This window comes from Neofelis nebulosa, chromosome 13 (genome assembly GCF_028018385.1).
Source record: "Neofelis nebulosa isolate mNeoNeb1 chromosome 13, mNeoNeb1.pri, whole genome shotgun sequence".
NCBI lineage: Eukaryota > Metazoa > Chordata > Mammalia > Carnivora > Felidae > Neofelis > Neofelis nebulosa.
This window is the reverse complement of record NC_080794.1, coordinates 74765266-74788802: the sequence shown is the minus strand read 5'-3', so window position 1 is coordinate 74788802 and position 23537 is coordinate 74765266. Positions and strand designations below refer to the sequence as shown.

The 23537-nt window shown below is 50.3% G+C and overlaps 1 protein-coding gene across 39 annotated transcripts in view; it reads right to left on the bottom strand.

Moving 5' to 3' along the window:
• TCF7L2 (transcription factor 7 like 2) overlaps positions 1-23537 on the bottom strand; it is a 202539-nt gene that overhangs the window by 131050 nt on the left and 47952 nt on the right. Inside the window, exon 1 of one of the 39 annotated variants that reach the window (XM_058697805.1) lies at positions 422-811. The exons of the other annotated variants lie outside the window; for them this stretch is intronic. Within the exon in view, the coding sequence (XP_058553788.1) occupies positions 422-487 (66 nt within the window). The 5' untranslated portion in view covers positions 488-811. Of the gene's footprint in view, positions 1-421; positions 812-23537 lie in introns of those variants that run through there. 39 annotated transcript variants of the gene reach the window in all.

Below are 23537 nucleotides of genomic sequence, written 5' to 3'. Positions count from 1 at the left end.
AATGAAAGATGCTAAGATTGACTTTAGTTCTTACTTTTTTTTTTTTTCTAATGACACCAACCATTGTAAGAACTTAGAAATGTTTCTCTAAAGTCCCTATCCCATTTCCCAACATAAAAGAAATCTGAGGGAGAGGAAGGATATCAAGGCACCCATGGAAAACAATAATTCAATAGCTCTGCCCTCTACCTCCATGAGTTGGTCGCTACAGGATTTTTCAATGAAATCCTTGCAGTTCACCTGTTTTTCTTCCCAATCGTAACAATCTAAAGGGTCCTGACGGTATTGCTTCACATTTAGGGAGCACTTTAGAGTTCAAAGCCACATTCACAACAACCCTATATAATAAACAAGCAGAAAGTTACAACTAACCTTTTACCAAGGAGGAAACTAAGGCCGTTAGAACGCTGACCCAGCTTACCTGGGCTCCCTGGGTCAGCTGGCGTTCTGGTGCGCAAGGCTCCGGACCACCATGTTTCTGTTTCATCCCGACTCGCCTGAGAACTCCCCTCCACCTTCTTCGGTTTTCTTATCAACGGCTAGGCATCAGTATCTCAGGGGAACGTCACACGGGGTCCTCAAAGGAATGAACCCTCCTCTCCGGCACCTATCAGCTCTCTTCTCCCCCCAGGTCGCCGGGCAAACGTTACAGTATTTTCCTCCAAGGCTACTAGAAAATCATTTCTACCAGAGCTACTGAGGCCACTGGTAGTAAGGGGGAAACTGAGCAAAACAAGCAAATAACAAACAAACCAAAAAATCCCCAAACCGCAACTTGGCATTTCCTGTATTCTTTACCTCCCTAGCTATTCAACACCCCCGTCCCTGAGATATTTTTGCAATTGCTAGGTCGGTGGTTTTGCAGGGAGGCTATGCTCTAGCGGCTCATGGAAGCACAGCTGGGTGGAACTGCGCTGAGCCCTTCCTTTCAAAACCCAGATGCACACCCCTCCCCTCCGCGGGGCTGCGGCCTGGGACTTCCTTCCATCATCCTGCAAAAGTCACTCTTAAAATCAAGGCTATGTGTTCCTGGGATAGCACGAGACTGAGAAAGAGTCCACAAATCCACTTTCGAGGCCCACTTCCGCCACTATCTGGGCCATCACTTTAGTTCTTCACTGGGCGGGTGACCTCTTCCCCACTCTGGGCCTAACTCTGTAGCGGGAAACTGAGGAAAATTCTCTCAAAAGTCCCATTCGCCTCTGACTCACGTGTTCCTGCAGCATTTGCAAAGCACGTGCTCTGTGTCCAGCGTGGACTAGATATTCCAAGGCCTAGAAGAGTCATCTAAGACCCAGTCAATGGGACAATAAGCAGGTCAACGGTACAGGGACTAACACAAGGAAGGAGCAATATTACAAAGAAAGATTTAATTCACGATGGTGACGTGGTCCTACCGCTTCCAAACCTTGCTGGTTTGTCTAGCAAGACTTCTCCCCTGACCCACTCTGGACCTGCTAAAGGCAACTATCTGGGAGTGGGCCCAGGGGTCTTTAAGTTTTTTTCCCCAACTCATCATGTGACCCTGATGACCAGTAATTAGCATAAACTATCAGCACCAGAGCAGTACCAATAAAGAGCATGCCACCACACTTTCTCAAAAGCTCTTTTATTAAACTCCTACATTGATGGTCACTACATCTCTTTAGGTGGTCAAAGCAGATCCCTCCAAACCCGCTTTGAATTTTTTTTTAAGTTTATTTCTATTTTGAGAGAGAGAGAACACAAGTGGAGTAGGGGCAGAGAGAGGGTGGCGGGGGGGGGGGGGGGGGGGGGAGTTCCAAGTAGGCTCTGTGCTGTCAGAACAGAGCCCTACGCGGGGCTCAAGCTCACGAACCACGAGATTATAACCTGAGCTGAGATCAAGAGTCAGACCCTTAACCGACGGAGCCACCCAGGCGCGCCCGTCCAAACCCATTTTAAAAGTGAAGAAAAGCAGAGAGAAATGAGGTGACTGAGCCATGCAGTTACGAGGGATTCTGAACCGGAATGTAGATTTCCGACCAGGGCTCACAATCCCTTCTATCAGACGGAGTAGAAGGACCAGTGGGGAGGGAGGGCAAAACATTTGCAAGGGGACAAAAGAAATGGTGCAGCCCCCGCACCGACCCTGGGAGCCAGTGGGAAATCAGCCTCAGAGACCGTCCTGCTCTGTCATGACCAAAAGCAGCCCAGGGCAAGCCATGTCAGAGTCTTCAGGCAGCCTCGAGATTGAGTTCCCCCAAAGAGGGCTGTGGGTCCCAAGCCAATGTCCACTGTGCCACAAGCGTCCACATCCCTTGAGGGCCCATGTCCCTGAGGTCAGAGGACATGAAGCCACTGGAAGAACTTGGAAGCAGAAACCCTTGTCTTCCTGTCTTGCTCAAACATGTTGCCCATCTTCAGCCCCCACACAGGGCAGCATAAACTCCTTCTCCACGGCCCCTCCTTGGGGGGAGGCGGGGGCAGGGGGTGGCTAACAACTAAAACTCACATGCCACTGTAGGAACCATTAAGAGAGAGGCCAAAGATGGCCTACTTCGTGTCACCACGTTTTCTTATGACTGCTCCTTTCAAAAGGCTCAGTCCAGTCCAGTCGATTGCGATGTGCTGGTTACCACCTGCTTGCCTACAAGCAACTCAAAGTGCACACGGGCACCTGCAGACCAGAAAAAGACGTCGAAAGACATGGGATGGCAAGCGTGGGCATCACTGGGGGCTCACCAAATATGGGGCACAGTGGGTAAGAGCACACCAAGTCTCGGCTGAGGACTGGAGAAGTATATGGTGGTCGAGCCGTACAACGGAATACTATTTGGCAATGAAAACAAGCGATTACTTGCAACGGCACTACTCGAACTTAAAGAAGGCCGACAGGAAAGGTCACATATTGGAGGATTCCTCCTGTAGGAAACATCTAGAATAGGCAAATCCATAGAGACACAGATTAAATTAGTGGTTGCCAGGGACTGGGAGGAAGGAGGCACTGAGGAGTGAGTGATTGCTAGTGGGCATGGAGTTTGTTCGGGGCTGATGAAAATGTTCTGGAAATAGACGCGGTTAATGTTTGCACACCACTCTGAATATACTAAAGCCCGCCGAACTGTGTACTTTAAATGGGTAGATTTAATGGTATGTGAATTATATCTCATTGTTAAAATGGATTACAAAAAAAAAAAAATGCATCAAGTCACTTGATGGTTATCGCATTCATTTCAAAGACACAAGGGCGGGGAGAACACACAGTCACGTACGCAAAGACTCCACCCACATGCCATAACGCCTCAAGAATGAACTGCGAAACAGGTGAACAAACCTATTCTTCAAGGAAAAATCAGACCCTCCAAAGCTCCCCGGGAAACAAGCCATCTCCAAATGTGACTGGCTGGTGTGGGATCTTGGAAAAGGACCATTCCAAAGGCAGAGGACTGCTAATTCTGCCTGAAAGCTGGGAAGAACACAGCCCGCCCTGGGATAAATGCGCTGAGGAAGAGACAAGGGAGGCAGGAAAGGAAGGAAGGGTGTGAGAACTGTTTGAAGGCAAACCAAACAGAGAGGAGCACTGGAGTCAGCAGAACCGCGACAGGTCAGAAACCTGAACCCTGTGTAGTCCGTCCATTCTCCATCACCCTGTGGCTTCAGGCAGGCCAGGATGGCTTTGCACCTCAGTTTCTCTAGCTAGAACATGGGCTTGGAACCACTCGCCTAGAGCCTCCCAAATGACTTCCTCACCATATTTTCTTTCTTTTTTTTTTTTTTTTGTATTTATTTTTTTATTTTTTCAATATATGAAATTTATTGTCAAATTGGTTTCCATACAACACCCAGTGCTCATCCCAACAGGTGCCCTCCTCAATACCCATCACCCGCCCTCCCCTCCCTCCCACCCCCCATCAACCCTCAGTTTGTTCTCAGTTTTTAAGAGTCTCTTATGCTTCAGCTCTCTCCCACTCTAACCTCTTTTTTTTTTCCTTCCCCTCCCCCACGGTCTTCTGTTAAGTTTCTCAGGATCCACATAAGAGTGAAAACATGGTATCTGTCTTTCTCTGTATGGCTTATTTCACTTAGCATGACACTCTCCAGTTCCATCCACGTTGCTACAAAAGGCCATATTTCATTCTTTCTCATTGCCACGTAGTACTCCATTGTGTATATAAACCACAGCTTCTTTATCCATTCATCAGTTGATGGACATTTGGGCTCTTTCCATTATTTGGCTATTGTTGAGAGTGCTGCTATAAACATTGGGGTACAAGTGCCCCTATGCATCAGTAGTCCTGTATCCCTTGGGTAAATTCCTAGCAGTGCTACTGCTGGGTCATAGGGTAGGTCTATTTTTAATTTTTTGAGGAACCTCCACACTGTTTTCCAGAGTGGCTGCACCAGTCTGCATTCCCACCAACAGTGCAAGAGGGTTCCCGTTTCTCCACATCCTCGCCAGAATCTATAGTCTCCTGATTTGTTCATTTTGGCCACTCTGACTGGCGTCCTCACCATATTTTCAACCCCAGAGGATAACACTGAGTAAATGACAGGACAGTTAAGATGTGTTATTTCTTCCTCCAACGGGCACCCCGGAGTGACAAGCCAAAAACAGTTGGGTAACATGTTACCTTGTTAGCTACCGCGTAAATTGTTAGAGAAAGAGCCATCAGGTGACCTTTGAGAAACACAAAGCCAGAGAGTAACAGGGTCCTGGGGACCTGGAAGAGTTATTTTAAATACATGAATCAGCACGGCTGCAGCAGACACTAGAATCAGGAACTTTAAAACATTCCTTCCTTTCTCCACAGCCAGGAGCGCTCAAGACTCAAGATCTTTCTGATTCGGTTCTGCTTCCCATTCCGTCGTATTTCTCCCCCCTCTTCCACAACAACAAAGGACAACGCGAGTCTCGGCAGTCAACAGGCAAAAACTAAAGCACAATTAACGTGCTTTAGTCAGTCCACTTAGGAACAAAACGCAAGACAGACCTCGGCTCGTGTCCTCAAATTCCCGCTGAAATTGTGAACCGCACCGGATCTCCCTCTTATTTGTGTTTCCCCTTGTCACATCTCAAACGATGCTCGGTGGCTCCAGCAAGGTCTCCCTGTCCAACTTTTTATTGTCCGAGGCTAGCTGTGACAGGCATGAGGAGATGCTTCGTAATGCTAACCTCAGGAAGCCAAAGGTCAGGCAGCGCCTCTGGTTAATTTTGCTGGGGGAGGACCCAAACCCCCGAGCCAGGGTGAAGATTTAGTGAGGCTGACCTTCTGGAGGCCCCCGACCCCCCTGCACACAAGTCTTGCTGCCTCAGCCAGAAGTGGCCTGCCACTCAAGTATCATCTTGCTGTAACAAATTACTCCTAACCCAGGATTACGGCTCTTTCCAAATCCCTCCTAGAGAGCAAGGAAATAAACATTCTCTCCCAGGACTCTGCCCCAGTTGTTTCCCCTGTTGGTAATCCTTGTCTGTATTTGCTTCTCCTACAAGCCTTCGTCTGGGAGGTCTGCTAGACCATTCCGGCCCACTTTCCTTTCAGACATAAGCTGAATGTCTCAATTGTCCATTAGGCACAGTAAAAGATGAAGGCAGCCTTTCTGTCCGGAGGAGTCTCACACAATAGTTCTCTTTGCCCACACACTTCTCGTCTGACTGCAGACTCGACGGGCCTAATCCTAGTCACTCACGGAGCTCCACACCCCAAATTCCTTCCTAACGCCCCAGAGGGACGAGTGCGGACGCGCCGTGGTGAAGCTGTGACGCTCCCAAAGCACACGGGAGCAGAGAAGCAGGCCTGCCCCCCCACCTCCCACCCCCCCCCCCCCGAGGGCAGCATGCCATTTGGGGGCAGGCTGAATGGGGAGAAAGATCTAGAAAGAAGAGGCAAGATAGGAGACTGCCGGCAGGAGAGACTACCTCTGACCCCATCCTGCGGTTTCCTTTAATAAACTACCAGGAGATATTTCGAGCACAATAATCTCACTTGGGCAAGGAAACACGGTTCTGCCCACTTCCAAAGTCTCCTCTGAAACCCCAGGATATTCCAGACCCTTCAGACAGACAGGGCCGCTTTGTGTTTTTAATTGTATACATACAGTGACCAGCATATGCCAAGAAGCAGAGGGCAGAACAATGGATGTTATAATTCACGTGGGTGATTTGAAGCGATAGGGATCTTAGGGTTGTTTTACGCGACACTTTTCTCCCTGCGGAGAGTGGCTGACAGCACGCTTGCTGACACGTTCCGGGCCAGGAGAGAAACTTTCTGAAATAACCCAAAGGCACCGAGGAGACAGAAATACCACCAACAATCCAGACACCAAATCAAATTCCTGTTTTAAACAAGGGGAACGTGTGGAGGGGACAGCAGTGGAAGAAACTGAATTAGACGCTACAACTCATTCTGAAGTGAGCAAAGCCTTAATTTTCCCACGTGCGCGCCCCCGGGGCCATCCTCCCCTCTCTCGCCGGGGCCACCGGGCCTCCCCAAACAAACTTGTTCTCTGCTTCTGTGGTTTTAGTCTTTAAAGAACCTGGCTTGGAAAAGGGCGGGACCGATCTGAAGCTAACCGCTTAGCTCATTACTATGTCATCTGGACAGGAAAATCAATTCCAACAGCATCAAGTTTGGTTATCCCCTCCCCCGAAGGTCTGCACTATTAATAGCAAGGAAGTTTCCCAGGCTTCAGTTTATTTGTAATCGCGACCAGCCCTGACCACAGAACCTGGACATCTGCACTCCTAGAACTCCCAGGCACCCGGGAGACAGAATTTCAGGTCTCCGTCTTCTGACAGCAGCAGAAAGATGCGGAAGGTAGGCTGAACTTCAAGCAGGCAGAAAGATTCAGGTCAAAGAGTACTCGATCCCAGGAAAGGGCTAGGTGGTCGAGGGGGAAAACTAAGTTAACCTCTCTCTACATATCTATCCTGCTCCTGTGCTCCCCTGTGGACAAAGGTCACCATGTTATCTACCCATCATGGAATTGGAAGACAGAAGGTTCTAGAAGAAACAGCTTAGTTAAAAATCAAGCTAAAACCTCACTAATTCAGACCGGGGTGGTACAGCAGAATGGTTCAGAGCACAGGCATAGGACCTGGAATGCCTAGGTTCAAGTCCAGGACCCGTGGCTTCATGCTTCTGGGGCACTGGACAAATGGCTTCACCTCTCTAGGCATCCAGCCCTGCCCCTGACTGCGAGGTGAGGATAATAACCTAGGGGTGATAGTGGTACCTCCCTCTCAGGATGTACAGGAGCCATTAGTCGTGTCTGCACCACCAGACCTGGTTTGATGTAGGAGCTAGAAGGCTGATGGGGTTCATGGTCACGGACCAAGCCATCTCACTGCAGGGAGTAGAAAGGGAAGAGAAGTAAGCAAACGCACGAAGTATGTAAATGCCCTAAGTTAACAGACTGCCCAAGTTGGGTGTCTGATGCACAGACCAGCTGACACAACCCACCATGACCATCCACACGTCAATGGGAAGGTAAGGAAGTGCACATTCAGCTGTTTTATTTTTTTATTTTTTTTTTTTAATTTTTTTTTCAACGTTTTTTATTTATTTTTGGGACAGAGAGAGACAGAGCATGAACGGGGGAGGGGCAGAGAGAGAGGGAGACACAGAATCGGAAACAGGCTCCAGGCTCTGAGCCGTCAGCCCAGAGCCTGACGCGGGGCTCGAACTCACGGACCGCGAGATCGTGACCTGGCTGAAGTCGGACGCTTAACCGACGGCGCCACCCAGGCGCCCCAACATTCAGCTGTTTTAAATATATCCCTCCTTCCTCTCTGTGTCCTGGCAGAGGCAATTCAACTCCAGCTGTATGAGGTTTTCCCAAACACCTGAATGAAGGAAGCCATCTGCATGAAGTCCCACTCAGTCCCCGCCAAGTACAGGTGAGCATACAGTCATCCCAACCAAAGGGCCTTCCAGAATCCGGCCTCTCACTCTGCAGATACAGGGGCACAAAGCAAATCACGTGCTGCCGTGATCAGAGAGGAAAAATGCTAATTCAGCAAATCGTTCATGCTGCGCCTTTCATGTCCCTGTGCCCAGGAAATACCCCAGAAGCCCCGCTCTTGCCTCCACAAGGTCCCCTTTCTCCTCTTCCTCTGGACCACTGAGTCCCCGCTGGGTTAATTCTATCTACTACTGTGAGGGCCCAAAGCAGCAAAGGAGGAGTCGTGGGGGCTGCATGCATTCAGACCAAGTTTCTAGATCCCATCTCGAGGCAGCTCAGACCCAGGTTCAAACCCCAGCTCCAAAATTCCATTCATTCACCAAAATATTTATTGAGTGCTTAATATGTGCGAAAAGAATTGGGTCCTTGAAGAGAGACTATCAGAGCTGACCACTTTAAAAGCAGGGTGAGCTCAGGCAAACAGTATCACCTCTCTGAGCACTGGCGCTGTCTCTTCTGTAAAATGGGAATACACACTTAATACCCACCTCTCAGAGTTCTTCCAAGGATCCAATGCTTGGCACCATGCCTGGCATATGGCAAGTGCCTGGTAAATGCTAGCGATTACGTTATTAGCTGGCTATTACATCGCTATTAATATAATCAGCATCGTCAGAATAAAACTCCTTGAGATACCGCACGATTCTAAATCACCCAAGAAAAAGGAAATCCCAGGTATGCGTATTATCCAATGCCGGAAGAGAAATAAACACTTAGCCTGAAGTAAAGCAAAGCGACCACAAACATTCCTAATTAACCAGGCTTGCATTTCCTCACCCCTCCCTTCAATTCACTCACCCCTAGCCTTCTGGTGAAGTGGGATTTTTCTGTAAGTACAGCTGGTCTCCCTTGTATGTCTGGTCTCCCCTTAGGTATGCCAAGGCTTAGATGCAGGCCTGCTGTTCCAAGCCACTGCACCTCTTCCCTCCAACTGGCCCTCGAACTTAAAAACATTTCTTAAAGGTCTGCAACCCCAGAATTCCAATTCTTGCCCCGAACGCTCTGCAAAAAGCCGACACACAGGGCACAAGCTGGCACACAAATCGTGGGGTTGCGATGCGTGAGGCTAAACATAGCAGCAGCTGCTTAAAGGCTACCAAAAAACTACACGAGATCATCATCCCAAAGAGGTTTCACAAGTGCACAAAGGAAAAGGGAAAAAGGAAAACGAAAAAAATCTCAAAAAGACACTGTCATTCTTCTCCCAGGCTGTGTCTTGATTTCTTCTTTCTTTAAGATTTTAAAACCTCGCCTGTTAAAAACATTGCCTAAAGAAGGGGGAGACAGTTGGGAAAGGGAAATTCAGAGAACTCCCTGGTGCCCCTGGTTTACCACTGTCAGGCAGAACACCAAGGGTCAGCCACTTGGCAGTATGTTTGGGGACCATCTCCACCCCGTGGTTCTACCCAGGATCAGTGTGGATTTCCTCCTGCACTGACCACGTGCTCTGAGAATGAGGAAGGCAAAAGCGCAGGCTGTAAACGAGGTATGGAGATGCCCAGAACAAACACATACGGAGAGTTAAGCTTCAACTATGGTTTAAAGAGTAGGAAGTCAGACCAAATCTGGTGTCTGAACCCCAGACCACCCCGGGGCAGGTTATTCACTTCCCTGAGCTTCAGTTTCTTCTTCTGTGAAATGGAAACGAACAACACTTCTTCCATCAGAGTTGTTTCCAAATCATGACCGCAGGCAGAGGCTTAGAACAGCCTCTAGCATAGGGTAAGTGCGCAAGAAATGCCAGCTCTTAGGACCACTGTTGTCCCTACGATGAAGTTCGTGTTCGCCACACTGGCGACCGGGGATGCTTCTGTCAGTGTTCAACGCTACAGTCTGTCATCAGAAACTTAGATTCCAGGAGGTGGAAATAAAAAGGGAAGCTGTGTGGTTGGAGAGTTAAAAAGGATAACAGTGAGTAGTAGAAACCAGGTAACATGTGAGATCTTCCTACAGGAAATGCCCTCTGTTAAGTCCTTTACCCATTTTTCAGATGACGTCTCAGGAAACTGAGCTGGGAGAGCTCAGGCAAGCAGCCCAAGGTCACAGGATTTGGAAGTGAAGGTTATGAGGCCAGGAAACATGTCTGTCTCTCTGTGCCCCTGTGCCAAGCATGAATGGTCTCTTTAAGCCTCGTTTAACCTTCAACAAATATTTATTGATGCGGCGCTTTGCCGGGCATTATGCTGGGTACTAGGCAGAAGAGACAGATCACAGAGCCTGAGAGTCAGGTGACCTGGGTGAAAATTCCCAGCCCTCACCCCACTTGCTGGGTGACGGTGGGCAGAGATTTCTGCTCCCTGACCTCTGGCTATCGTAAAACAATTCCCCTTCACGGCACCTCATAGGGTGGATGCAAGAATTCCACTGAAACAATATCTAACTACTTGGCAGCTTCTGGCGGAGCTTTGGGATTCATTCAACATCAGTTGCCCTCCCTCTACACCCCCCCATACCCCTCCCATCTCCCCAAACCAGCCCTAGTTAATACATCTATAAAATAAAGATAATAGTGAGGTCTCTGAAAAGCACTTCGACTATAAAATATAATATGAAACATAAAAAAACACATTGTTATTATTATTCCAGGGATGCACCCCGCCTCTACATCCAATCGCCTCACCGCCACTAGGAACTTGGTATTTGCACGGTCTCGGCAAAGCATACTCCTGCCAGGCAGAGGCATCTGGGTCTTCTGGCCCTGGAGGGTAGATGATGGGGGAGGGGGAGGGGAAGGGGAGGGGGCACTGGGCTGTGCAGGATGCTTGCATTTCCAGGCAGGAAAGAGAAGCACACAGCACTAGGTAGAGGCTGGATCCACACCGGGGAAGGCGGTGAGGGCCGGGGAGGTGGTTCTGCGCTCCCCCGATGGTGCCTCACCAAGTTCTCGGCCGGCTCTCCATCGGCATGGTGGCCACCGCATCTGTCTCCCAAGCCCCAGGTCAATCAAAGAGGCATTCCCAGGCCCCTAGAATAGGCCAGGCACGTTCAGGATGCCAGCGACCCTCCGGTGAGTGGTAAGGCAACATCGCTGCCCTCACTGACCTCATTATCTTCAGGCCCAGAAGACCCGTTCGTTGCAACAGCACAATACACATACTAACTTCTCAAAAGCCTACCCCAGGGCCACAGCACTTCCCCAAATTTTAAGAGGCATCCACCCACTCACCTCCTTTGTTTTTTAAGGAAGGGCAAAGGTAAGGCAGCCCACCGCTAGCTCAAAAGTCACAGCAAAGAAGCCAACCGAGCGGCTGGGGTTGTCAAGTCTTTAACATCAGGAAAATCCGCCTCCCTCGATGCCATCCACAGTTAATCTGGCAGACAAATGGCAGTAGTCTGCTTTTCGCTAAGGGGCAGGTGTCAAACCTGGCTGAAATCCACATGAAAAAACGTGGGCTGCCCATGTGACCACATGCACACCTGAAAAGTCAATATATCCAAAACCGCTCGTCTGTTTACCGCTTTAAAAAGAAGAAAAAAAATCAACCACCTTTTTAGCAATGCTTTCCTCTAGGTAATGGAATTACAAACAATCCTTTCTTGCTGCTTTATACTTTCTAATTCATGATTACGGTTTTTTTTTCCCCCAACACGTTATTTTAATCTTAAAGTGAAACTTTTAAAGAAAATATATTAGCCAGCAAACCACCAAAAAGCGATAACTATAAAATTATGTATAACTATGTATAACATGAAAAAGGCCGTGGTGACATTTGAATTTGGTTGTAGAAACTCAATTAGGTTGGTTTCCTCCTGTCCCTCGTGAGGACCTCTTCAAAGGCGATTCAGTCGCACGAGGAGCCCATTCTAGGATTGTTGGGATTTCAAGTGCTCCTTCCCGCTGGCCCCAGAAACCCACGGTCACTCCTGTGGCCCATCTGGACGCGGTTCAGATTTCCACCATCGCACCCATAACGACTTTACTTCCTGGTTCTCACAGCTGCCTCCCAAGGTCACGTTCTGCTCCCCTCCAGCTCCTAGCACTGCAGCAGGCAGACGCCTGGCGCACAGGAAGTTAACACTGAAGGAAAACAGATGCCCGGCCATCCACCCTAGCAAGGTACTAACAAGGGACTCAGGACGAAGCGTGCAGGGGTGGCCGAGTCTCTGGCCAGCAGCCTTCCACCCGTCCCCACTACTAACATGTCAAGGGTCTGAGATGACACTTCACTACCCATTCCAGCACTCTCAAGCCTAAAGCACAAAGAGAACAACAGGGTAATACACCCCAGAGAGACCATTTAGTCTCCTCCCACGTCTGAAAAGGTTAATGTTTTTTTTTTTTTTAATTTTTTTTTTCAACGTTTTTAATTTATTTTTGGGACAGAGAGAGACAGAGCATGAACGGGGGAGGGGCACAGAGAGAGGGAGACACAGAATCGGAAACAGGCTCCAGGCTCTGAGCCGTCAGCCCAGAGCCTGACGCGGGGCTCGAACTCAAGGACCGCGAGATCGTGACCTGGCTGAAGTCGGACGCTTAACCGACTGCGCCACCCAGGCGCCCCTGAAAAGGTTAATGTTTATTGAGCACCTACTTACTACAGGCCAGGCTCTGCTCCAACACTTCCGCAGCTCTGTAATCTCCACCACCACTGATGATAGAAATGTACCTGCTTCCTCAGCGGGGAGGGATGAACACTAGTGGAAGGAATTACATTTCTCAATGTCTTTTAGCGGCCAGTAGTTGGTCTATCACCCAGCACTGGGCACCCTCCCTAATTATGCATTGTTGACCCAAACGTCATCTTACTCAGCTCTCTCCAGCCCTCTTCAACGCACTAAATTTCTTGCTTTGCAAAGAAGATGGATTTTCAAGAGCAAAGATCTACACGGGCCCTTCCCTGGAACTCAGTCTGCTCATCTGTAAAATGAATATAAACATAATTCCATCTGCAAAGCCCCAGTAAAAATTAAGGAAGGCAATGAATAGGAGGACCATTCAATTAAAAAAAAAAAAATGTTTCTTCGGTCTTTTTTCTGAGAAATAAGGTAACCAGCACAGGAATGCTTGGATTCCCCCCAATGACTATGCTTTGTCTAGTTGATTCTGCAAGGTGCATGCCGTCCAAGCAATAGACCATTGGGTAGAAGGGAGAAAGTCCACACTGACCACGGAGGGTGTCCCTAGGTGGCCAGCCTTCCCTTCAGCTCAACTGCAAAGGGCAACACCCAGAAGAGCCCTCTGCCCCTCCTCCTTCCCAGTCAGGCTCCAGCCAAGGGGCGTAGAGTTCCCCCGAGAATTTCCATTTAAAGGTGTCCCGGTCACATCAGCCCAGCCTGCAAAGGAGACTGTGTGCGCAGCTGAAAAGTACACCCGAGGAGGAATGAGGAACACAGGGTGCTTAGCTCCTGCTCCATCGCTGGGTAATTTCTCTGCTTCCTCATGAGTCAAATGGGATAATACCTACTTCCACCCATCGCACAGGACCCTTCATGGGAGCAGGCGCGCCTGGCTCATGGAGGAAATCATTCAGAAAAGTCTCAGGCCCTGCCCCAGATAGTACTGCTCTGCGGGACTCAAATCCCTCATGATTTAGGAAAGGCTTATAAACGAAATCCAGGGTTCCTATAAGAAACTGTTCAGGTACAGTAGACATACATCCATTTTCGGCTTCGTCGCAAACTAGGATTTGAGTATTACTGGCTGTTCCATGTTAACAGAAGACCGGGGGTGGAAGGGAATACGTTGCGGTGGGGGCAGGGAGACGAAGCTGCTGGTACAAAAATCCCCAGCTCTGCTAGCCAGGGGCTCTTTGCAAACTGGAGGTAAGCCTCAAGAAGTGGTCAGTCCGCCGGGTTTCTGAGCCTCAGGGCAAAAGAGACACTGCTGAGTTTCTAGAACACCAGGAAGCAGAGGCTGCGGGAGGTGGGGGGGGGCTCACACTGGCGCCTGTGTCACAGGATGTCACAATCGGGGTGGTAGCGGTATTTATCAAGGGTACAACCATTTCTGATTAACTGAGGGTTTGGGGAGGAGGCCAAATCATTCTGCCGATAAGTAGAAGATAAACCAAATCTTCCATTTCAAAACGGACTGGGCCAGTCATTTTTCCTTTCCTCCCTCTCCAGACCTCTTTCCCCACAGCAAATAAAGTAAGCCCCTGGCAGCTGATGAATTCAATTCCAGTCTAAGAACACCAGGGTGAAGAAAGTGGAAAGCGCCAGAGAGCTCCCCCTTGGGGCTCCTTGCTCTGTTTGCAACTACGGGGTATCTGCCTTGGCATGCCAAAGCCTTATAAAGAAATGAAATATTGACACACATACACTCGAGGCCTACATGAATCATACTGGAACATTCCACCATAGCAAAAGATAATTCTCAATTCCTACTCTCTTGCCGTTAGAACATTTGAGTCCCCAGGAAGTGGATTCCTTGGCATTAATATCATTGAATCAAGCGAAATTTAAAGTAAAAACACAATAATGGAGCACAGGCAAAGCAGGACCAAAGGTGAATCCCCCTCCCCCCCAGACCCCACAGGCATGGCAGCCTCAAGCACACCAGGATTAAGAGACCTCTGCTCTGGGACCACGGATGCGGTTTCTTTCACATCACCTGTCCGCAGTCTTAGACAGACAATCCCCACACACTTTCCTTTGTTTTGTTTTGTTTTGTTTTTTAAACATATATACAAAAAGCCAATCAGGCAGAAAAAGACCAGCAGAGGAATGGCCTGGCACAAGGCAAAATGTGCTGCCCATTCTGGTTCAGACTAATAATAAATAATAATACTTTGTGCTCCTCTGGTGCCTTTCATCTGAGAATTTCAAAGTGCTCTGCAAACATTAACTAATTATTCCTCCAGAAACCTGCAGAGATGGCAGAGGAAAGAAATGGAAGCAGTCCTGGACTTTCCAGCATTTCAGGATTTCTACCGTCCAAGGATTCAAAACTCTCCCCGGGAGGATGCCCCCCCCCACACAAGATGGCAGAAGGGAGGCAGAGGGGAGGCAGGGGTGAGGTAAGGGCCAGAAGCCACCTTGCAGCTTTCTCTGGCTCGAATCCCAGCTCTGTGGCTTCCTCAAAGTAATGCGGAAGTTACTAGCTACAGCCAGTCTTTGATAACAACGAGGGGTGACCATATAATGCATCACCCAAACCAGGGCGCTTGTAAGAATAAAGGAAAGCGCTGTTAATAACTGGCATAAAGTAGAAAGGTCGAGGCCAAACAAGAGACTCTGATCCTCGCATGAAATCTACCCATTTCAGGATGAAGCCTTAGAACGGGGCTCCCTGAATTCATGCACTGACATAATCAACAGAGAAAGCTCCGGGTTTTGCCAAGCATGTACTTCCATTCCAGAAGCATCCCTGGGCCTTGAAATTAAGCCTCACAAAACTACCACCAGACAGTCGTGATCACGTTCCAGCAGAGTGATATTCAAAATAGATGACTACCAGCAGATGGCCCTCCCAAGGGACCCACCAGGGTCCTGAAGTCCCCTACTCTGCTCTTTATAGTTACTGGATGGATCATGAAGATTTGGGCAGGCATGCGGAGCATGGGCGTATTTCAGGATTTTAACCACCAGCGTTTCTGCTGAATGCTAACTTAGACACTAACACATACCCTTGTTAAACCACCCCCACTAGGAAGAGGCCAGGCTCTTCAAGGAGCAACTCCCTAGGTGCAGGCACCCCTGTTCTAACATGCAAACTCTACTGGTTTTTGCAACCCCATCAAGTTTCTGCAACACACTTAGGGGTTACGGAGAGAGCTGAATGTGCACGGAAAGCCTCAGTCAGCACCTCCTGGTTCTCACAAATCAATCCAAATTAATGGAAACTGTGCATTGCAGAGGCGTGTTATTTTTAAGAAATGTTTTGGTACCCTCAAACAGTGCAAGCAACCCCAAAATAAGCAAAGAAATACCCGCTGGATGAGATTCTCAAGGAAGCTTGCAAGAAAAGAAGAGGTTAGCCAGGCAGGTGCTTGCATATAGATGACAAGGCTTCTAAAGGACATAGATGCTGCAAGGTAATTGTCCCTCTGCTAGCTCATTACCCAATGCCCCACAAACCCGCTCATCATAAAGAAAATAGGAAATTTTGGTTTCGAGTCCTGATCAAATTACCTAGGATTCAAAGGCCCAGGGGTATGCTCCTTCCTAAAATGCTTCTGCTCTTAGAACCCTGCCTGCCCTGCTCACACCTTCGTGCTGGTTCACACCCCCATCACAGGGATACACTGCCAGAGCCCTAGCCCCAACCGCGGTGCCCGGCCTGCTGCGGGCCCTGGACAAACGCTGCAGCGTTCATTCATAAAGTAAGAAGACAAGTTGTGACGGTTCACAACTCTGCTCCAATCTGGCTCCTACGTTCTATGAATGGAGCGGTCAGTCGCCTGATTCGAATTCAGCAGGGACCATCCAGTCTCAGAGCAGGGCTTCCCCACCGTTCTGCACGCTGGAGTCAACTGGGTATCCTCCAAAGGTACTGATGCCAGGCTCCCCACCCCTCAGACATTCTGACCTAACCGAAATGGACTGCGAACTGAACCCTAGAATTTTACAAGCTTCCCAGGTGATTCTGCAGGGCAGCAAAGTTCGGGAACCACTGCCAACAAGCCTGATCCTCGGGGCGTAGCAACAGCTGCAACCTCTAGGAGCTCAGGAGAATGCAGCTCTTGGGCCCCGCCCTGTGCCTACCGTAGCAGAATCTGCATTTTAACAGAGCTCCAAAGGTTCCCGCGCCCATCAGAATCTGAGGTCTCCTTCGCACGTGGCATTCAAGGCCCCCTCACGGGAGAATCCAGCTTCAAAACCATCCACCACCAGAACCCTCACTTCCCTTTGCACGCATTACGCCAGTCACCCTGTCTTCCTGAAAAGTCCATGACTCCATGCTTCTGCTCCACCCAGGGAAGCCCTTCCCTTCCCTAATCTCTAGGTAAGAAAATTACTATCCACACGCCACAGCTTAAGCATTCAGATGCCACTTTTTTTCCAGCCCACCAGGGACAATCCTCCCCCCCGACCGCATCCCCCCCACCATACCCTTAACCATTAAGCAAACTCCAACCCAAGCTGGCTCTCCACAGCATAAGGACTAATGCCAGGGCAATGACAGGACTCTGGAGACAGGCACGCCTAGGACTCAAAGCCTCCTTCCGCCACAAACTAACTTAAATGAATGACCTTCCTCAAGGTGCTCAACTATACCTCTCTCTGAGGTCCAGCAGTCCTGCCTGTAAAATGGGGAGGCCACACCTTCCTCCTTAACCTCATGAGGATTAATGAGATGATGTCTGTAAACTGCTTGAATGATTAGCGTAAGTGACTCAGAATACAAAGGAAGCAAGTCCCATTGTCTTAATACAGTGGCTCCCACACCTTGGGATCCCTCAGGAGTCCTTACAATTACTGAGGGCTGGCTCCTCCCCCACAGTGGGATCTGGGATTTTTTTTTAAGCTCTCCAGGTGATTCAACTGTGCAGCACATTTGGGGAACCACTGTCCTAATCCATGACAGGTAGGAGACATCCGTGAGTAGGAGCTATCGTCGCAAAAAATGATTCAGACACACACCCCTCTGCACCTGCTCTCGTGTCCCCTCACCTGGCTGCCCCACCCTGCTGCAAACGCAAAAGCGAGCTTCTGCAGGACTCCGTAAGAAAAGTCAAAGTTGGGGTGCCTGGGTGGCTCAGTAGGTTGAGCATCCGACCTCGGCTCACGTCATAATCTCACGGCTGTGGGTTTGAGCTGTCAGCACAGAGCCCACTTCAGATCCTCTGCCCCTCTCCTGCTCATTCTCATTCTCTCTCTCTCTCTCTCTCTCTTGAAAATAAATAAACAGTAAAAAAAAAAAAAAAAGACAACTCAGAAGTTCCCAAACACCACCAACTCCCATTCTTCAATCCCCAATGGTACATTCCTGCAGACAGGACAGGGGAACAACGAAAACGGGGTCCCCAGAGGTTCAGGGGTGACATACAGGTACACAGTTAAAGGAGACCAAGCAAAGATTTAAGACCCCCAAGTGAAAGGTAAATGGATGTGTGTGCTCATCTTTTATGGTCTCCCTTAATTACCTAAAAGAACAGTCCATGCTACTGAGCAGGTCTGCAGAAACCCTTTCATCTCTCCCCTTGCCTGTCCCCCAGGAGACTCTACAGGTTTTCTTCAATGTATGAAAGGCTCTGTCCAGGAACACTAGCTTCAATTCACCAGCCTCTAAGGAACATGAATTGAGAAGCTAAGCAAACTTGACAATGGCCCTTTATAGCTTTAAGCACAGGCGAAAAACACCCATCTCAGGGAAGCCTGTCTGCGCATCCAGCTCAAGGGATGAGGGCAAGCAGGAACATTCTCGTAGAGCAGCATTTCCCCAACACCCTGGGATGTGTCCCTAAAGCTTTGAAGACCTCTCCCCAGAGCCTGGCATCTTACATCTTCTGAGGAATTTCCAGAAGCCCAGGTCCATCAGTGGCGGGAGATACCTTTCGACAAGGCACCAAATGGACATGTATAATGAATGCAGCTCAAAGTCTCAAGAGCTGGAAGCCTAGAACCCGGGGGACTCAATGCCAACAATTCTGATCAAGAGGTGGCAAGGATTTACCAAGGCCTTTCAGAGGGTTAACAACCCGAGCAGGTCGCATGCTGCCCCAGGCCAGGTTCAGCACCCACCTTGAAAGATGGCGACCTGAAAACTCAGGAGGCCTTGGAGAAACATACACAGATTGAAAGGGCAGCATGAAAAGTGATGAAGGAGGGACCCGTCCGATCCAGAATGGATTCTAGTCACCAGGAAACTGATTTCTAGAAGCCTACCACCAGTCCATGCACAGAACTTTGAATCCACTCGTGAGCTGAGCGGGGCTCAGCTGGCCCCAGGAGGGGGAAGAGGAACAAGAAAAAAAGCCGTCGTCAGATGCCCAAACCTGCCAGCCACCCAGGAGGAAACAGCATGGGAAACCGCTCTTTTACAGCAGTGTTTCCTGAACGGTGGGGCTCCAGGGCACGATTTCAGGTGGTACAAGGTGTGACCTGAGTAGTTACAGGATATCAGTGTGTATTAGAAAAAAATAACTAGCACATCAAACTTAGAATTTCACAGATGTTAAGGCTGACAGTGAGGCTGAGTTTTAAAAAGTGAATCGGATGTTTGCATCAAATAAGTAACAGTGCAGGTAGCATACAGTTATGCCAAAGATCGTGACGGAGGCCTGGGGAGGAAAAGCTTGAGAAACCACACTAAAAGAAACCCAACGGGAATTCTGGCTGCACGGTACTGACATCATCAGGGTCGCAAGACCCGGCTGAAAGGGGAGGCCGCAGTGCCCCGTGGGGAGCGACAGGTGAGGGGGAGACAGATGACTGAGGGGAGTGGCGGCTGGTGACGCTGGAGGGTGACAGGGAAAAGCACCCAAGGCAAGTGTGGGGAAATGAGCAGCCTAAGAAAGCAAAACCATCCCCAGGAATGAATCATCCACCAAGGGTGCTGAGGCTGGAATGGGCTGGAAAACCACTCCAACAAAGCTCTGGATGAAAATCTAAAGAAGGAACAGTCCATGAAACCTTTAAAGAAAACAACAACCAAGCAAGTGTCCGCAAAGCTGAGCAAAGGGACCACGCAGAGGAGACCAGTGGGTCGCTTTCACTTTTGCTTCCAGGGGGACTCACTTTCCAGCTCTCGGGCCTGCCGCTCCCTCACTGCTGGTGTTTGTGCTGCAGACGACTTCCCGAGCCCCGCCAAGCTGCCTGCCGGCCAGCCTTCCGCAAACTCCACCAGAATTCGGGAACACCCAGCTAAATCGGGAACGGCACGCGGTCCAGAGATGCCCTGCGACAGCCAGGCAGACGGCAAGCCCCTGAACGAGGGCGAGGATAACTTCTGGGGTGCCGGCCGCGTGGGGTTACCGACCCTCTCCGATCCTCCCCTCCCCTCTGGGCTTCACCTCCCCTCTCCGCACTCCTCCCCCGGGGTTTCCACACTTCTGAAGGAAGGGGTAACGGGGAAAGAAACCCTGGCTCCAGCCTGACTTCATTCCACATGCAAATGAATCCCTTTTCCACCGTTAGGTTCCATTTCCAGGAAAATGTGGCAGAATCACTGTGTTTACTTCAGCCTCAGTGATGCTGCGAGGACGCAGCACAACCTTCAGTCAAGCTATTAACTTGAACGTTGAACTTCACAGCCTGGCTGTCTTCCTCAGCCTTCCTTTTGATGTTACCTCCAAAGCAAAAGATCAAAGGCTTTGAGTGTGGTGAGGGGAAGTCCCCAGCTCTTAGCCTACCAGCCTGTGATATATGTTAAAATCCCGGCCAAGAGAGCTAGCAGGAGAGGGAGCCTGCTCCAGAGAGGCCTGGGGCGGGCAGGGGTGCAGGAATGAGGCTGAACGTGCAATGAGGTCACTTGTGACACAGACACCAGGGACAATGACAGCTCCCGTGCGTGAGACATCTCCTACCTGCAAACACCCACAGAACCCCCAAGAACAAGACTGCCTTGGCAGGCATCGTACCCAACCCCCCCCCCCAAACACACACACACCCAAAAGAACCAAACGCTGCTCCGTGAGTCCTTCTCCTTTATGGCATACCCCCTTATCCAACACACTTGACCTGGGCACGCGCTGCGTACGGACGCTGCCCTGTTCTCTCTCTGAAGGGAAAGCACACGTTAATCAAATAATCACACCGGGCAATGACAATTACAAACGGAGATGCCAATGCTGCGGGGGCAGGAATGGAGTCTTAAGAGGGTGTTAACACATGCAGCGGCCACGGTAGGTGTCCCCCCACCCCCCCATGGTTGTGGGGGACAGACCGTGGGGACAGCAGGCACGAGGACCAGCGTGGAGGTGGGGAGAAGGGAGTGGAGACACTGACAAGGGCCGAAGGGTGGACACGGGCTGGCCCCTCAGGGCCCCCAGCAGCTGGGGACGTGTGTGTCCCAGGTTCTTCAGCTACAATTCTCGGACACACAGGAGACTCGAGAGGCATGCTTCCAAGAAACATCCGAAGAGTCTAACAGAATGGTGTTGGGTGGGGGAGGGGTATGAAACTAAGATTAAAATACCAATGATAATTCAACGTATATGAAGTTCACAGAGAGAAGCTAAGCCGTGGCTCGAGAAATCAGAAGCGGTTTTCCCTGGGAAGGGACACAGCAGAGCCTCCGGGACACTGGAAAACGTCCTTCATCTTGACCTGGGTCGTGGTTACACAGGCACAGACACAGAAAAATCAGACAGCTGGGTACCTGAGGTCTGTGCACTTTAAGTTCTTTGCCGAGAAGTAAAGATGAGTGGGGGGGGGGGGGGGGGGCAGAGAAAAAAGAAAAAAGCAGGATCGCCAGCGCCCCGTTGCCTGGCTGGCCCGCGTGGGAGGGCCCGGGCGCGCGGAACACCGCGGTGAACCAACCTCGGGCTTCGCTTTGCTTCTTCTCACCCAGGAGAATGGGCTTGAAATACAAAAACCGAGTTTTCAACCAAGAAAACAAACAAGCCTATGTCTGGTCCCTTTTCCCTTTTAGACACAGAAATTTGGCTAAAGGGATAAAATAGAGAAATTCTCGTGGGGCGGCTTTGATTATGGACAGAATGCGCCGTTTTCCAATTCGCTACATCTCCTGAGCTGCATTTTACATTTTACAGGAAAAGTCTCAGAGAGGAACCGGAGGCCCTTAGGGCCAAATTTATCTTCACTCTCTCCAAATCTAACAAGTGCTTTCTCCAGGACACCAGCAGAGCTGTTTCCTCCCCGCCGCCCCCACCCAGCACCCTCACCGCAGGGTCCCTACTGGCCCCCTTCTTTCCCTACCTCTGTGGCTCCCCTGTACCGTCCTGATTTCTATTTCTCAACACATATAACCACTACGCCCCACCTTCGGACAATGACACCTGGGCCCGACTCTGGTCAAAACAAGTGTGACAGAGGGGGAACCACCAGATCCGCCAACTAAACTCTTTGCCCAAACCACCAGGAGCGGTTTTTCCTTTTCTTCAAGCGCTCCAGATGGCAACAAGGACAAACACGTGGGGACTGACTTCTTCCTGCTTCCCCCCCATCCCCTTCGCAGACCACCTCTTGGGAGCAATCCTCACCGCTCGGTGCAAAAAGTAGGCACTCAATCTCAAACCCTCCGGCAAAACGGGGCGGCAGGGGTGGCCGAGGGAGGGAGAGGGAGAACCACAAAAACGCCTTTGGCCAAGCAGTTCAGGGCACTTTAGGAACCACTGCTCTGTGCTGGAGGGTCATCAGGGGGTGGGAGCATTCCAGAAGCCTGAGCGGGGGGCCCCAACCATGAACCTCAGAGTAGCAAACAACTTAGAATTCAGGCAGTTCCAGCTCAATTACAGCCTACTGAGCTGTAGAGCCTTCTCCACAGTGACCCTGCCAGCTGGTGCCAGAGACAGACCTCAGACTCCCCCTACTCCCCCTCCCCCCCCCCCCCCCCCCCCCCCGAGAACCAACCTTCCTCCCCGCAAAACCTGAGACAAGCTACCTGGACAGAACAGTCCTACCGCTCACACACGCACAATGCGCCATCAAAACGCTCCAACGGCTTGGCAGTCTAGACTGCCTTAAGCACTTAGCATTCATTCATTCATTCGTTCATTCATTCATTCATGTTTGGCCCAATGCGTGCTAGGTGCCAGGTAATGTGTCCAGCGTCTGAGCAGCATCATAAAACAAAGGCCCCCATTCCCCTGAACTGCCATGACTATGGATGGAGGTTTACACAGGAAGACATGGCCAGGGATCAAAAAAGAGGGTTTGAAAACGGAGTTGTGCAAGACCCACGCCCAGAAGCCCACGTCCAGTCAGTGTGTGGGGAAGGCAGTGTTAATTGCCTGAAAACATGGTGAGTCACAGCTGGGAGAAGAAAGAGGCCATCCCAATTCCAGACAAGAAATCCTCTGCTAAGTCTTCCTATCCAATCTCTGATTTGTGACATATCTGGACCCCAGGAGTCTCTCGGTCTCAAAGGACTATGAAGGACCACTGCCCGCACTGCACACATTGTCTGAGGGGAAGACCGGCTAATGAATCGGTTTAAACTCTCATTCTGCACTCACCCGCAGCATCCTCGCGGTTCCCTACGACACCACGGGGGTTCATCTGAAGTCTGGGCGGCCCAGGACACCGTCTGGTGTATCCTCCCTCCTCCCCTCCACGACTCCCCCGACTTTCCCACCACAGAGGCTCCCACTGGACTCCCACCCTAACAGCACCCCACCCCAGAGCCTTCCCCAGGCCCTGGCACTCCCCATGCTCTCATGGGAGGGACCCCAGAAGTCTCTCCCCATTCATGAAGTCCCAACTAACTGATTGTTCTTGGGCAATCCATTTCCCCTCTCTCTGACTCAGTTTCTTCAAACTGTGAAGAATTTTACCAATTCCAGGCTTCGCTTCATTCTTTCAGCCAAGGACACCTGAGGTGTCTCTGGACGGGCCCATTCCTGCGTCCCCCACCAAGAAGGCACGTGTCCCGGGCCCCTGTGGCCTATGGGGGTACACACAGACTCCGGCTGCAGCTGCCACCATCAAGCCCAGAGCCATCTAAGAGTGGCGGTCTACCGCCACAGGGGGTCTAGGAACTTGAGTCAAATCCTGGCATTGACACTTGACTTGCTGCCTGGGGAACCCCCGACAAGTTCCCTAACAGA